The sequence below is a fragment of the Stegodyphus dumicola genome, chromosome 10 (assembly GCF_044657685.1).
Source record: "Stegodyphus dumicola isolate Sdum_Otavi_A_Nest chromosome 10, ASM4465768v1".
Lineage (NCBI taxonomy): Eukaryota > Metazoa > Arthropoda > Arachnida > Araneae > Eresidae > Stegodyphus > Stegodyphus dumicola.
In genome coordinates, this window is record NC_140777.1 from 22,919,083 (window position 1) to 22,933,421 (window position 14,339).

General features: G+C 31.3%; 1 protein-coding gene across 1 annotated transcript in view; it reads right to left on the bottom strand.

Moving 5' to 3' along the window:
* The window catches only part of LOC118181365 (rho guanine nucleotide exchange factor 7-like), an 84,917-nt gene that overhangs the window by 63,963 nt on the left and 6,615 nt on the right, over positions 1–14,339 (bottom strand). Inside the window, exons 2-5 of the mRNA XM_035350496.2 lie at positions 12,460–12,584; positions 5,603–5,726; positions 4,172–4,260; positions 3,523–3,617 (exon numbers count right to left, since the gene is read on the bottom strand). Coding sequence (XP_035206387.1) covers positions 3,523–3,617; positions 4,172–4,260; positions 5,603–5,726; positions 12,460–12,528 — 377 coding nt within the window. The 5' untranslated portion in view covers positions 12,529–12,584. The remainder of the gene's footprint in view (positions 1–3,522; positions 3,618–4,171; positions 4,261–5,602; positions 5,727–12,459; positions 12,585–14,339) is intronic.

Consider the following 14,339-nt stretch of genomic DNA (forward strand, 5'->3'; position numbering starts at 1 on the left):
TATTTTGAAAGATACTGAAACAGTCATAACCCAGCTTAGGTAATATTTTGATACCATTTAATCATGCATAGTGCATAATAATGGGCCATTTCTCATATAATTTATATAATTTGCTAAATAACTCTCAATAACACTGAAATTAAAAAATTTTAAACTAATGACAGTATTAGAGAGAATAAAAGCTGAGTCAGTATAACCAAAATGTGTCATTTATACAGTCAAAAGTCTTTATTCTGGACTCGTCGGGACTTCGGTGATTCCGGATTATTGGTTTTTCCGGATTATAGATCATCAGTTTAAATCTGGTAAGATGGCATGCAAAAATTATAAAATTAAAAATATGAAACCGTAATTTATGAAATAAAAAGCAATTACGATCAAAAAAAAAAAAAAAAAACTTAATATTTATTTGTTTACTTTATTAAACATTTCTTTCAACATGATTGATTATTGGGTAAAGCATGGGTTTTTGTGCTAATACTTTTTCTTTCATTTTATAAACAGAAATAATATCTTGTTCGGTTACAAAGTTCCATTGTTCAAGTCATGTAATTGCAGTGTTGAGAATTCTGACTAATTTGTCAGTCGAAATTTTTTCATTTTCAATAACCTCTCTGTCATTTTCCTCACTATTGGTAGTGGTATTTTTTGGATCTAGAATCATATTACGAATTTTGCCATTCGTTAATTAATTGATAATTGGGTAAAGCATCCTGGATTGGATACAACGTCCTGGGATTTGGGATTCTTCCAGATATTGGATCATCATTTTAAATCTACTAAGTTAACATGTAGAAATCATAAAATTAAAAATATGAAGCCTTTATATGACCTAAATGATATCAATATTTACAAAAAAAAAAAAAAAAGCTTAATATTCTTTTTGTTTACTTGATTAAACATTTCTTTCAATGTAAATTGTCCAAGTTGCTTTGCTTTTTGTGCTAATACTTTTTCTTTCATTTTATAAACAGAAATAATATCTTGTTTGGTTACAAAGTTCCATTGTTCAAGTCATGTAATTGCAGTGTTGAGAATTCTGACTAATATGTCAATCGAAATTTTTTCATTTTCAATAACCTCTCTTTTCCTCACTATTGGTAGTGGTATTTTTTGGATCTAGAATCATATTACAGATTTTGCCATTTGTTAATTTATGATTGGGGCATTGTCACCACAATGAAAAACTTCTGTTATATCATCTTCATTTATTATCGCTTCTCCACATTTCTTTACAAAATCCATTAATTGGAAAATTTCACCTTTGGTTTGCGATATTCGAAAACCTTCAAATTCGTGGCTATCATCTTTATCAGCCTTACTATGAAATATGATAGTTGGCCATAAATTATGCCAAGCATTTTTAAAAGTATCTGGAGACACATCCTCCCACGATCTTGCAATGCTCTACACAGAAGATTTTATGCTAAAATATTTTAAAAAATCTTAAGTAGTCTTGCCATTATTTAAGAAATTTAACATGGACTTTAAAACACTGCTTTATATTTGCATTTCAGTTCGTGCACTATTATGATATCTGTAGGCTGAATGATGGACGTACAGTTTAGAGGAAAGACTAATACAGATACATTATCTTTCACTAAAACTTAGATTGAAGTATGAGCCCTACAGTTGTCTACAATAAGGATAATTTTTGTGTCATCAGGTAAACTTTTGTTAAAATGCAAATGTTGCTGAGCCTTGGGTATGAAATGATTTTCAAACCACTCATTCATTAATGTTTGTGCCACCCATGCACCACGATATACAAAGGGGGGAAATCTTTATTCCCTTAAATGCTTGAGGTCATGTGTTTCTTCCGATTAGAAAAAGTTTACACTTTTGCATTTGTGCATGCTAAAACTGTTAGTCTCGCTTTGAAATCTTTGACGCCAATTTAACCCCTTAACTGCCGCGGGCGTATATATACGCCTTGCTCAGCCGATGCGTTAACTGCCCCAGATGCGCAGCCGATGCGTTAACTTTGCGAATAATTTTAGGTGTAGCAGCGCAAAGCAAATGATAGCAGTTTGGAAGGACGTATATATACGCCTGGGGCAGTTAACGCATCGGCTGAGCAAGGCGTATATATACGCTCGCGGCAGTTAAGAGGTTAAGCCTTTTCTGTAGAGTTTGTCAAGGTATTTCGCAGTACATATTGCCAAAAAAGACCAGTTTCATCAGAGTTATAAATTTGTTGAGATAACTTTCAACTATTAGTGAATTCAATAAATTAATCAGCAAATAGCTCAGCAGCTTCAGTATCAGCTACCATGAGATTAGCAATGAAAGACAGGTTGTTTTGCTAAATTTTGTCTTGCTTCTATAGCAAACTGAAACAATTAAGCATGAATTGTATTATTTTAGTTATTTATTATACTTACGTCTATTTCTTGCACATGCTTAAGGCTTATCTGAGTCCTGAATAAATAAATTTCCACATACACTTAAGACTTATCAAGGACCAGCGCTAGATAGCCTACCACTTGATGCAGTCTTTGTGGGTCCTAAATTCTGCTAACAAACACATCCCTAAGTTCTAAATTTTTTGTCCTAGCGCTTTCCCTAAATTCTAAAAATTTTGTCTTCACTTAATTTTGTTGGTCGGTGCTTCTCTAAATTCCAAAAATTTAACATCTTCCCTAAATTTCACTGCCCGCTGCGGCCATACACCCTCTGGTGCCGGTTCTGGGTTTATGTGAATAACAAATCAGTTATTCTTAATTCAAATAGCACTAAATGTAATCTTTTAGCCTATGAATATCATTAAAAAATCTATTTTTAGTATACTGAAAGAAATTTTTGTTAAAATTTTCCCTCATTAACATTTATTAACACATTTAACTAATCTATAATCACCGCCAAGCATAATGTCAACAGAAAAGTTTACCATACTCTTTGTTATTCAATTACTAATATTAAAAAAATTGTTTAGGCATCGCTGAATGAGCCATTACACAAGATGTCACATTCTGATAAACATGCGGTGATGAAAGCCAAATACAATTTCTAGGTAGAATGTTTCAGTTTGAGATGCATGCAGCTACAGAGCTTCTATCAATAATTTGACTCTGTAGCTGGTCAAATTATTGATCATACAAATTTATGCTAAAATTATTGTTTCTTCAATAAGTACGTATTTAGTGCCAAAGTGAAATTAAGAATCAGGACTCTCTCCATGTTTTATTGGGGGAGGGGGATCAAATGCGCATGCGTAAAGCATACACAAAAAAAAAAAAAAAAAAAAAAAAAAAAAAGTGCTGTCGGAGGCTTTGAGGTACAGATTTTAGATCATTACGGATCTCAGACTTTGTACAGTATTTTAAATCTGAAAAGGCAATGACAACAGAATAATACTATCAATGTCCGTCTCCAACTTAATAATTAAACTGTATGCTTAAGCATTAGGCATCAACTAGTAATTACATGTATATATTTTAAATCTAAAAAGGCAACAACAACAGTGCAACTTCCAACTTAATAAACAAACAGCATGTTAAAGCATCCAACAGAGATACTTACATATCAGCCTCTGCAAGAGGTTTCAAATATTTATCACTTAAAGATTGTAATTCACTTAAATGATTATTTTCAGTATCAACAATATCTTGAAAAACCTTAAAACAGAAAAAAGAAATAAAAAAAAAAAAAAAAAAAAAAAAAACTATAAACACTACAAGCCAAAAAAAGTTATTACATGTAATCGTTTCATATATTAATAAAGTATTTATATTAAAAATAATAAAGCATACATTTTGAATGCTGCTTAGAAGAAACAGTCTTTTAGAGCATTTGATAAAATTCTGAACACAGCTATTATAGACTTCAAAGTTATTTACAGTCACAATGCTTAACTGATAAAGCCACAGTTAGAATACTAATCTTACCATTTCAAATTCAAGACATGCTCTATCAGAAAACACATATAAAATTCTCGATGTGACTGTTTTCTAATATTATTTAGGAAGGGGAAATCGCTGAGAGAACTTGTACATATACCAAATAATGAAATACAGATAATTAGTCTTGATTACAGGTTTCAAGAATTTATAGAATGAAAACAATTTAAAGCCAAATAAATGGATAGTAACTGAATATGAAAGGTTTTTTAGTCAGAAATGTATACAAGTTTTATTTTTAAGGGGGAAAAATAATGAATTTATACACTTACAATACCACGGTACATTTTCATTTCATTCAGATTTGGAGACAAAGGCACTTCAGATGAATGGACATTGTTTTTTCTAGATTTCAAAGTTTCTAAAGAGAAAAAGTCATATTGGTTTAAGAACATTTACATCTAAAAGGAGGAACATAAAAAATGATTTTAGTCTAAATAACAGACAACAATTTTATCTAAGAAAAAAATAATTTTTACTCTAATAAAAATTATTTATTGATCATGCAAACACTTGAAAAATAAATTAAAAACAGGTTCCAGATTTATTTACAGGTATAAATTCCTCACAATTATTCTGATGATTTCTAAAAAGCATATCATACATTTCATTAAAAAGGAACAATCGCCCTAAAACACTTAAAATTTATGCATATTATAGTTATTTATGACAATGCTATTTTAACTGCAAGTTCATTAAAAACTAACTTGTACTAAAATTAAATAAATGAATAATTATACTTCCTGCTACTAGGATAAAGTGCGTATATTATGTCTTATGCATACAAAATTATTTTAATAATAGAGAAAGTAGATACAATGGTAAGAGCAATGCTGAACAGTCTGCAAATTTAATCATTAACATAACTCACTAAACCACAATCACATGCAATATTTTGTAGTCATCACTCAATTTTTTCTGAGTGCATATATATATAAAGATTTTTTTTTTTTTTTCCCAAGAGAGTGTAATAAACAGCTTTTAAATTGGGGTAAAAATTTAAAATAGCTTTCAACAATAGGTTACAACACTGGGCTTTATTTAAATTATTTTTGATTTTCAAAAACATGAAATGTAAGTAAAGGAAACACTGAAATGTGGATGGAGACATAAGCATGATGAAAAGCTATACGATTTTACAAATACAAAGCAAAACAGCAGTCAGTAGAAAAGCACAGTAAGAAAAATGAAGATGAAGATAGCAGAGGTAGTAATGGGACATAGGAACATGTAGATAAATTGTTAGACTAAATGAGTAAATAAACTTAGTTCATATAGTGCTATAGTTTTGTGGAGAATCAGCCTTACTGCTGGAAAGAATGTCATTATAGCTCTTTTCTCCAACCAAGAATGTAACTGACATTTTTTCATAAGGAAAACATATGTAAATTTTATTACTATAATAAAAAAAATTTTACACAGTGCACAATATATCATACAGTTAAACTCTCTAAAATGCAAAATTTTTATATTTCATGTACTAATTAATTTAAAATTATTAATTATTTATAACAAATTAAAAAGTCAACTGTCAATTATCCGTGCAATAATTAACACTAATAATCAAGACCATGTGTTGTTAATGCATGTTGCAAACTACACAAACAGAATAAAAATTCACAATAAAACAAAACAGACACAAAATATCACGAATGTATACAAAAGTCAGAATTAAAATGCATAATTACATATACACAAATAACCTGTTTTTAGCTCTTTAACATAATTACTCGGAAACCATCCAGTCACTCCATTTAAAGTACCTTCCCACCAGCCTCCATCTATAGCCTGAGTCACAGTGATGACATCGCCTTTCTTTAAGCAAAGCTGTAAATAAAAGAAAGTCATAAAAATCATCAAGTTATAAAGCTATAACTAAAAAAAAAAAAAAAAAAAAAAAAAAAAAAAAAAAAAAAAAACATAATGATAAATTATTTAGTAATTTGTGCATATCTGTTGCAGGGTATCTCTCTGATCCCAAGTTAATTCTGGTGGCAATCAGGATACTGGAGACTGGTTGTGATCTGAGAGACTGTTGCAAGATTGACTGTAAGACCGTTGTTGATTTGAAGTTGGAGACTGGTTGCTGATCTGGGAGTGGGAAATTATAATTCTTCTACCATTTTTAGAATTGCAAACTTCTCTAAGATATTTCAATCGGCTAATCTTTACTGTACTGTACCCCTTACTTTTTTTTCTGAAAAAAATCGCCAAGCGATATTGGTTGTTCGTGAAATCTGAAAGCCCGCTGCACTTTTTTGTAACAGTAACCCTTTACGGACTTGGGCTTTGGGTTCTTACTATTCTTTTCAGATGCTGTGTTTGCTTGCATGTGCATGATATGGTCTTAGATTTTGAACCTGCTATCATTTTGCTGTGGGTACCATCATTTGAGTATGTCTGAGGATGCTATTGATTAAGGATGAATGTTGATTAACAGTGGATGAGCCGAAATGACGAAAAATTTAATTGAATTGCTTACCTGGAGGATGGAGGAGATGGTGGTGGGAAGCATAAATGTATGCACATGAAAAAAAAAAAAAAAAAAAAAAAGGGTATGTTAAAAAATTGATATTTCATTTATTTATTCGTCTGACTGTTAATTTTTGTTAAAAAGATTTGTTGTTTAATGTTTTTATGTTAGGAAATATGTATTTTTCCTTATTTATTCCTCTCTGTTTGTGTATTTTTGGTTATTTGTTCATCTCTGTGCGTTAAGACAGCGATAAATTTTTTTTGGGTTACCATGATAGTTTAACTTTGTTTTAGCTTCCTGATTTTGTTCAAGTGAAAATAGATCAATGTGTACATAGACAAAGTCAAAGTAATGCACAATGCCTAGTTTGTGCAATTCTCTGATGTTTTTTCAGTAAAAATAGGTTGATGTGCACATGCACACAATTTATGTCTTTGACTTCCCATTTCGATTTTGTGTAGTTGCTGATCTTGGCGTCAAAAAAGAAACATTTCCATACCATAGAGTAAATTTTTACCATTTCAATCTATGATAGTTTTATATGACAAATTTAACAGTTTTTTCAAGCAAAATTTGATTGATATGAATACACTGCCTAAACAGTAAACAAGCTGTTATGCACGTGGTCCAATTTCTTGCTCTTGTTCTTGCATTTTTGATCACTTTTCTACATTGCACTTAGACAACAAATTTTCTTTAGTGATATATAATTTCACTGGGTATTAACGTATTATCCTATCAACTGTGAAATAGCTACACAGCAGCATGATTTAGTGTCAATTATGGATAAGCATAATGTAGCAACACACCTGTAACATCTGCGCTCTTGTTTGATGTAACTCATGTTTTGTTTTTATGAACAAAGATATAAACTAACTGTTATTGCTGAATTTTTTCCTCGCATTAAGAAAATACGAGGGTCAGTCAAAAAGTTAGTTGCACTGCCTAAGAAAACAAAACAGGAACAAATTTTACAATAACTTTATTTATATCTTAAAGTTCCACTCAAAATCTACTTTTCAACGTAATAATTACCTCTTATTTAAGCATTTGTCAAGGCGTGGTACAAGTTTTTTGATGCCCTCTGCAAAGAAATCCTGTCCAATGTCCGATAACCAATGTTGGGATGCAGCTTTCCCTTTGGCATCCGAATGGTACCGTCAGTTTGAAAGTTCTTGTTTCATGGGACCAAACACATGGAAGTCAGGAGGTGAAAGGTCTGGGCTATAAGGAGGATGATTCCACATTTCCTCCCTTTTTCAGGTCACACGTTTGTTTTGCTGCATGTGGTCTTGCATTGTCATGCAGGAGCACAATGCTGTTTGACAGTTTACCCGGCCAGCGATTTTAAAGTGATTGTCGCAATCATTTTAGTGTTTCACAATAAGAAGATGCATTAATTGTGGCACCCTTCAACATAAACTCTGTATGCACCACACCTTTTCTGTCGAAAAACAGCATTATCATTCCTGCAGATGGAACAGTTCGACACTTTGTTCGTGTCGGGGAACTGCAATGTTTCCACTCAAGCAAGCTGCATTTCGTTTCAGGTGAGAAGTGGTGAATCCATGTTTCATCTCCAGCCAGTTTTGTCCAAAAACTCCTTTCCTTCCATTTGGTAATGTTGCAGAAATGCAAAAGCACTTCCAAAACACTTTCCTTTATGTTCCTCCATCAATAGACGTGGCACCCATCGAGCACAAACTTTACGAAATTTAAAGTGATCGGCAATAATTCTATGCACACTTCCATGAGAAATATTCAGTTCACTTGAGGTTTCGTCTATTGTTATGCATCTGTTTGCAAGAATGCATTCATTCACGTGAGCAGCGATTTCTGAATTTGTTGCAGTTGATGATCTTCCCTCGTGCTCAGCGCCGTCAATATCTGTATATCCATTCTAAAGCCTGTTGCACCATTTTGCAATAGCTTGACATGACATTGCATTTTCAACATACACTTCATGCAATTGCCCATAAATTTTAGTGCAGTTGCACTTTTTTGCCCACAAAAAACGAATCACTGCATTTCCAATTTTGACGCTATTTGCAGCTGTCGAGACATGTTTGCGACTAATTATCAGAAAAACTAAACTTGCCTCAGGAAAGCTGCTACGTTATGCGATAAAGGTACAGGTCTGAAGTGTTGCGAGACAATGTCATCCAAATAGTTTTAGACGGAACATATTTACGCAGTAGTGCAACAAACTTTCTGACTGACCTACATAAAAAAGATTCAAATTTGAGACCTGTCTTCTACAGAATAACAAGCAATAAATTATCTTTTAAGTTATGGAATCCTATCATCTAAAAAAGTGCAAACACAATATGCCCTGCTGAATATGGCTGACAAAGCAACAAGATTGGAACAATAACCTGAAGTTTGTAGTCATAGCGTTCCAGACAAAGCTTTCAATAAAACTGAAAGGTCTAATAGAACAATAGAAATCGGCAAAAGCTTTTTTTACGAAGCGCAGAAACAAAGTGGGTCGAATTCTGATTGTTTATGAAATAAACAGCCTTGAGTTCCTTCATAATTCTGCAAAAAGACTGGTTCAACTTTGATGGGATCTCCACTAACTTTCATGGTTTGATGGTAACTAACTTTCACAGTCAATGGGATAACACATCAGTACCTTTTACTGTTTGGTAATTATGAATATTTAATATTCATAATTCTAAAAAAATGAAATATTCTATTTCATTATTTTGGGAATTCCGGAAATCCATTAAGAAGAAAACAAATGGGAAAAAACAAAGGATGAAAATATAGCAAATTAAACAAAAATTATTGTATGAAGTAAAGAAGTACACTGAAGGTTGAAACCATGGTTGCAATAGGGAAGCAGATATTTAACGTTATAAAATTTTTATTAAGTTATTAAGATATTTAAGTTATCATCCTACCTTTAAAGTAACCGAAATTCCCAGTAATGTTTAACATACAAGTGCCAAAAATGTAATTAAAATCAAATACATGAAAACTTAATTTTCTAATTGATCAAAAACATGAAATAAAATTATCAAAATTAAAAAAATTTAATAACCGTATGATAGCAGAAAACAAAACACATTCAGTATTACACACAAACTCATACTTAAAAGCTCATTACCTAAATAATCTAAACAATTAATTTTATTTCTTTAACATGAAATTGTACAACATACAGATGGCAAAGTTAATTTTCATGTTAGGCTTTCATGTTAAGCTACTTTAAGGGGATCATAAATTTATACTGAATTATCGCATTTCTTCCTGTTCTTGTGCTCACCTAATGTAAGTGGTAGAATGCATAACTAGTAATTGGAAGATTGTCGTCTGATTCCTGAAGGCATTACTAATTATTTGTATTTTCTGCTTTAAGAAAAACAAAAAGTAATATCTCTACAGTGATGCTCAAACAAAAATAAGGTGGATGATTATTCCTGACCATAAAGATTTGACTGACCGGCCTCATACCTTTCCTCAGTTACTCTCTTAAGTTAGAGCAAATACAAAAAATTTGGTAAAAATATATTTCAGGGTGTTCCTTAGCGAAAAGTGGCGATTGGCCAGCAAGGCACAATTTCAAGATGGCTGCTAAACAAAACCAAAATTACAAATCAAAGAATTGTACCACGTACACATCGCATACGCATAACCGGTGTCCATGTACACATTGATCTACTTTCATTAAAAAAACATCAAGGAATTGCACAAACTACACTCCCTTGACTTTGTCCATGTACACATCGATCTATTTTCACTTAAAAAAATCACGAGAATGATGACATCATTTAATGTTAAAACAAAGTTACTCATCAAAATTGAACAAAATTTGTAACTAATCAAAGCTCAATAAACTGCATTTTAAAATGCACAATGAAATAACATAAAAATGGAAATTCATATCATCGCATATATGCACTACAAAAAGGAAATATTAACTTACTGTGTTTAGAAATTTCTGTCTTCAGTCTGTGACACACAAAATTCGTTAACAGCATCCAAAAACTTTCTAAAATTACCTCAACTAGAATATACATACTGCTGTCACCACATAAATTCAAAAAAAAAAAAAAAAAAAATAAGAGTAAAAAATATCCTCTGTATTGCCGGACTGTCAGTGGCATTTCTTCGATGAACCTTTCTTGCGGCAAACGTGTTCAAAGCCATATGAACAATCTTTATGTTCAACCATATGCATTTCCTTCATACAAACAGGACATTTATAATGACTACTAAGTAAATCTTTATTTACACACCAGTCAATTAATGCTTTTTTCTCGTTTCATTCCAAATTGTACAGAAACATCACATTAATCTCATCACAAACAGCCATTTTACAGTGTCCAGCACAAAATAAGCAATGTACTTCTTAAATGATATCCAACACAGAAATAAGCCCTTACAAATTTTTTCTCGTCAGTCTCACTGCAATCACACAACCAATCTTGTCATAATAGAGTTTCCATAACATTCAACTACTCAGGTTACCATAAATGAAGCAACAATTTGGTGATAAATGAAACAACTTGTCAACACAGAAATAAGCACTTACAAATGTTTTCTCATCAGTCTCACTGCAATCATGCAACCAATCTTGTCATAATAGGGTTTACATAACATTCAACTACTCAGGTTACCATAAATGAAGCAACAATTTGGCGAAAAATAAAACAACTTGGCAATAATCCAAGGGGCATCCTAAAATATCGACTAATCATAAATTTATTTTATTCCCTTGTGCATGCTCTTATGGCATAATCTGTGGTTAAAATCCTGGTAAAGACACAGATGACTTTGGTAAAAGTATATTTTAGGGTACCCCTTGGCGATTTTTGGCGGTACATGGATACCGATTTTGTGCAATTCTTTGACTCGTTATCTTGGCTTGTGAAGCGGCGATTTCTGCGCAGAAAATCGCCGCTGCACAAAGCCAAAATAACAAGACAAACAACTGCAGAAACTCAGTATTCATGTACACATCGACTTATTTTCACTTAAAAAAAATCCCCGAATTGCACAAAAATGGCATTGCGCACTCCTTTGACCTTATCCATGTACACGTCGACCTATTTTCACTTAAAAAAAATCCCAGAATTGCACAAACTTGCATTGTGCACTGCCTTTACTTTGTCCATGTACACACCGATATATTTTCACTTAAAAAGTCAAAGGAGCACCAAATTCTACAATATAGGCAAACAAAAAATACATAATCTCAATAAAATACATTTTAAACCAAACAATAAAATAACATAAACAAGGAAAAATATGTTATACATTTAAGCACTACCAAAAGCAAATATTCACTTACCATGATTTTCGAGTTTGCTTCGTACCCTCAGAACCACGTAAAAATCAAAATATCAATCATACTCAAATGACTTTTTTCAAACCAGGTACTTTTTCTGATCGAACGCTTCACATAGTGACCATATGAACCTTTCTTCCTACAAACCCATTCAAATCCATCTAAATGGTTTTTACGTTCGACTAGACGCATATCCTTCCTACATACAGGACACTTATAATGGCTACTAAGTAAACCTTCATTTACACACCAGTCAATTAAAGCTCTTTTCCCCTTTCGCTCTAAATCATACAGAAAATTCAAATTAATCTTACTACATTCGGCCATTCTACCGTTTAAAGAATCAAACCAACACACACCACAAAAACGCTTAAAAAGCATCCCATGATACAAAATTTCCCAGAATCATGCACCTGATTACGTCACAATAGGTTTTCCCATAACATTCAACTACTCAGGCTACTATAAATGAAACAACTTGGCGATAAATCAAACAACTTCGCCATACTACAAGAGTACCTTAAAATACTACCCCTGACTTTTTATACTTCCTCCCCCCCCCACGAAAAAAAAAAAACACTAATATTTCTGTAAGTTTTCCAATTAATTGCTCTATGGTATGTATTTGCAATAAAAATTCTCATTTACAGGATAGTATAATTTGAAATACAATTATTATTAAAAGACAACAAAATTATTTACTTATATAATGAAAAAAGAAAAGAACAAGTAATGCTGATTAATAACAATAACTGAGATACACTAATTAATACAAACAAATATTTTACCTCATCATTGTTGGTGCCTTTAAAGTTATGAATAGCTTTCACTAATAAAACTGGAGAGTCTGTTATCATTCTCGCAAGAAAAGGAAAAACATAATGTTGAAAGACAGCAAATAAAACTTTGTTTCCTACGGAGAAAAAAGTAATTTTTTTATGTCACAATTGATAATGTTATAAGAAAATATTCAAATAAATATTATAATCTAACTAGAAGACAGCACTTCCAGTACCATTAAATTATTTCAGATTCGGGGAGTAGTAGCAGTCAACAAACAGAGGAAAAAAGATTTGAGATACAAGGAATTATAAATAAAAATATCTTGTTAGAAATATTAATGTTAATATTATTATGTATTCTATTTATAATATAGATGTCTTTTAAACACATAATATTGTAACAGCTATTGATAATTTATCCCAAAGTACTTTTTACTTATGTTCTTACTGTAACCACAGTCTTTGGGATTTATTAAATTATTTGTATGACTTTTCCTCTCCATTTCCATAAGATAAAATTAGGAATTAAAAGGGGAGAAGACATGTGTAAATATGGTACTAAAAATACTTTAAAAATAGGTATGCATCATTTCTTTTTGAATCAGCAGTAGAATCTTATCCTTTCGACTTAATGATATCAGCATTTTATTGAAAATCAGAATCCCATACTCCTAAATCATCTTTATCTCCATTACACTATGCCTTCTGAACTACTGTGATTGCTAGAGATGCAACAGCTTTTAAACAAATGCTACAGTTATATTTCTAGGATAGCTTACCAGATGTTGATATACTTCAGCCAATCTTTAAGGCCATTGCTTTATTTTTCGAGGAAGTGCTAAAGGAAAATTATCAGTCAACAGCCAAATTTATGGTTCTTTTTTAAGTTGCTTTAAATAGCTTAATGGCTTGTTAATTGAAACTCCAAATGCCTATGGCTGGATAGTAATATTCATGCAAATTATAGCCCCTGCAGTTGTTATCCAACCACACAGTTAGATAACAGAAATATATCATTATGTTTTCACAGCATTTCAATTTTGATATGTTAGAACTCACTAAATGTATCATGCACCAATGTTAGAGGGAAGTTCTTTAAGACAACTATTCTGTACAATATCTACACAGTCTTCAACAAATAACTATTAGGTAATTTAATATGTTAATGACTCTAAAAACTTTGTTTCCAGAGACACTAATATGAAAATATATATATATATATATATAAATGTTTCATAAGAAAAAATTGAATTTAATTAAATAAATTTAATTTAAATACAAATTTAGTTAAAAATTCTTTGCGCCATTGCTGCAAGGAATGAAATTTAAATTTAAACAAATTTAAATTTAAATTTTAACAAACACGTATAAAAGTAAAAAGCAAATTTAAAGCCAAAATAAAGAAAAAAAAAGGCCAAAATAATTTTTAAAAAATTTTTAAAAATTGTGGAAACATATAAAAGATTTAATTCTCGAACTAATCTACAATATCATTTAAATTCAGAAGCATAAGCAAATCAAGTGCAAAACCAATCCATGAAAATAAATTCACTAATTTAGCAAATTAAAATTAAACCAAACAATTTTTTTTTTAAAAATGCATAAGTGAATGACTGTTGAGTAGGCAGGAGACAGACTTATCAAGAAGTTGCCTCCAAACCTAACTCTCCAATCATTCAATTCATGTTTCGTCATTCATGCAGGCAAGGGTAAAATTCAAAACCAAAAGTAAAAAGAGTTACCAATAAAGAGGTACCCTTAGAAATTAGCATTTAAGAATTAAAGTTCTAAAAGGAAAATACTAATGAAGTCTTTTGAGAAACAAGCAATTAAAGTCAAGTATTAAATTAAACTTTTTTTTTAAATTAAATTTTTAATAAAATATT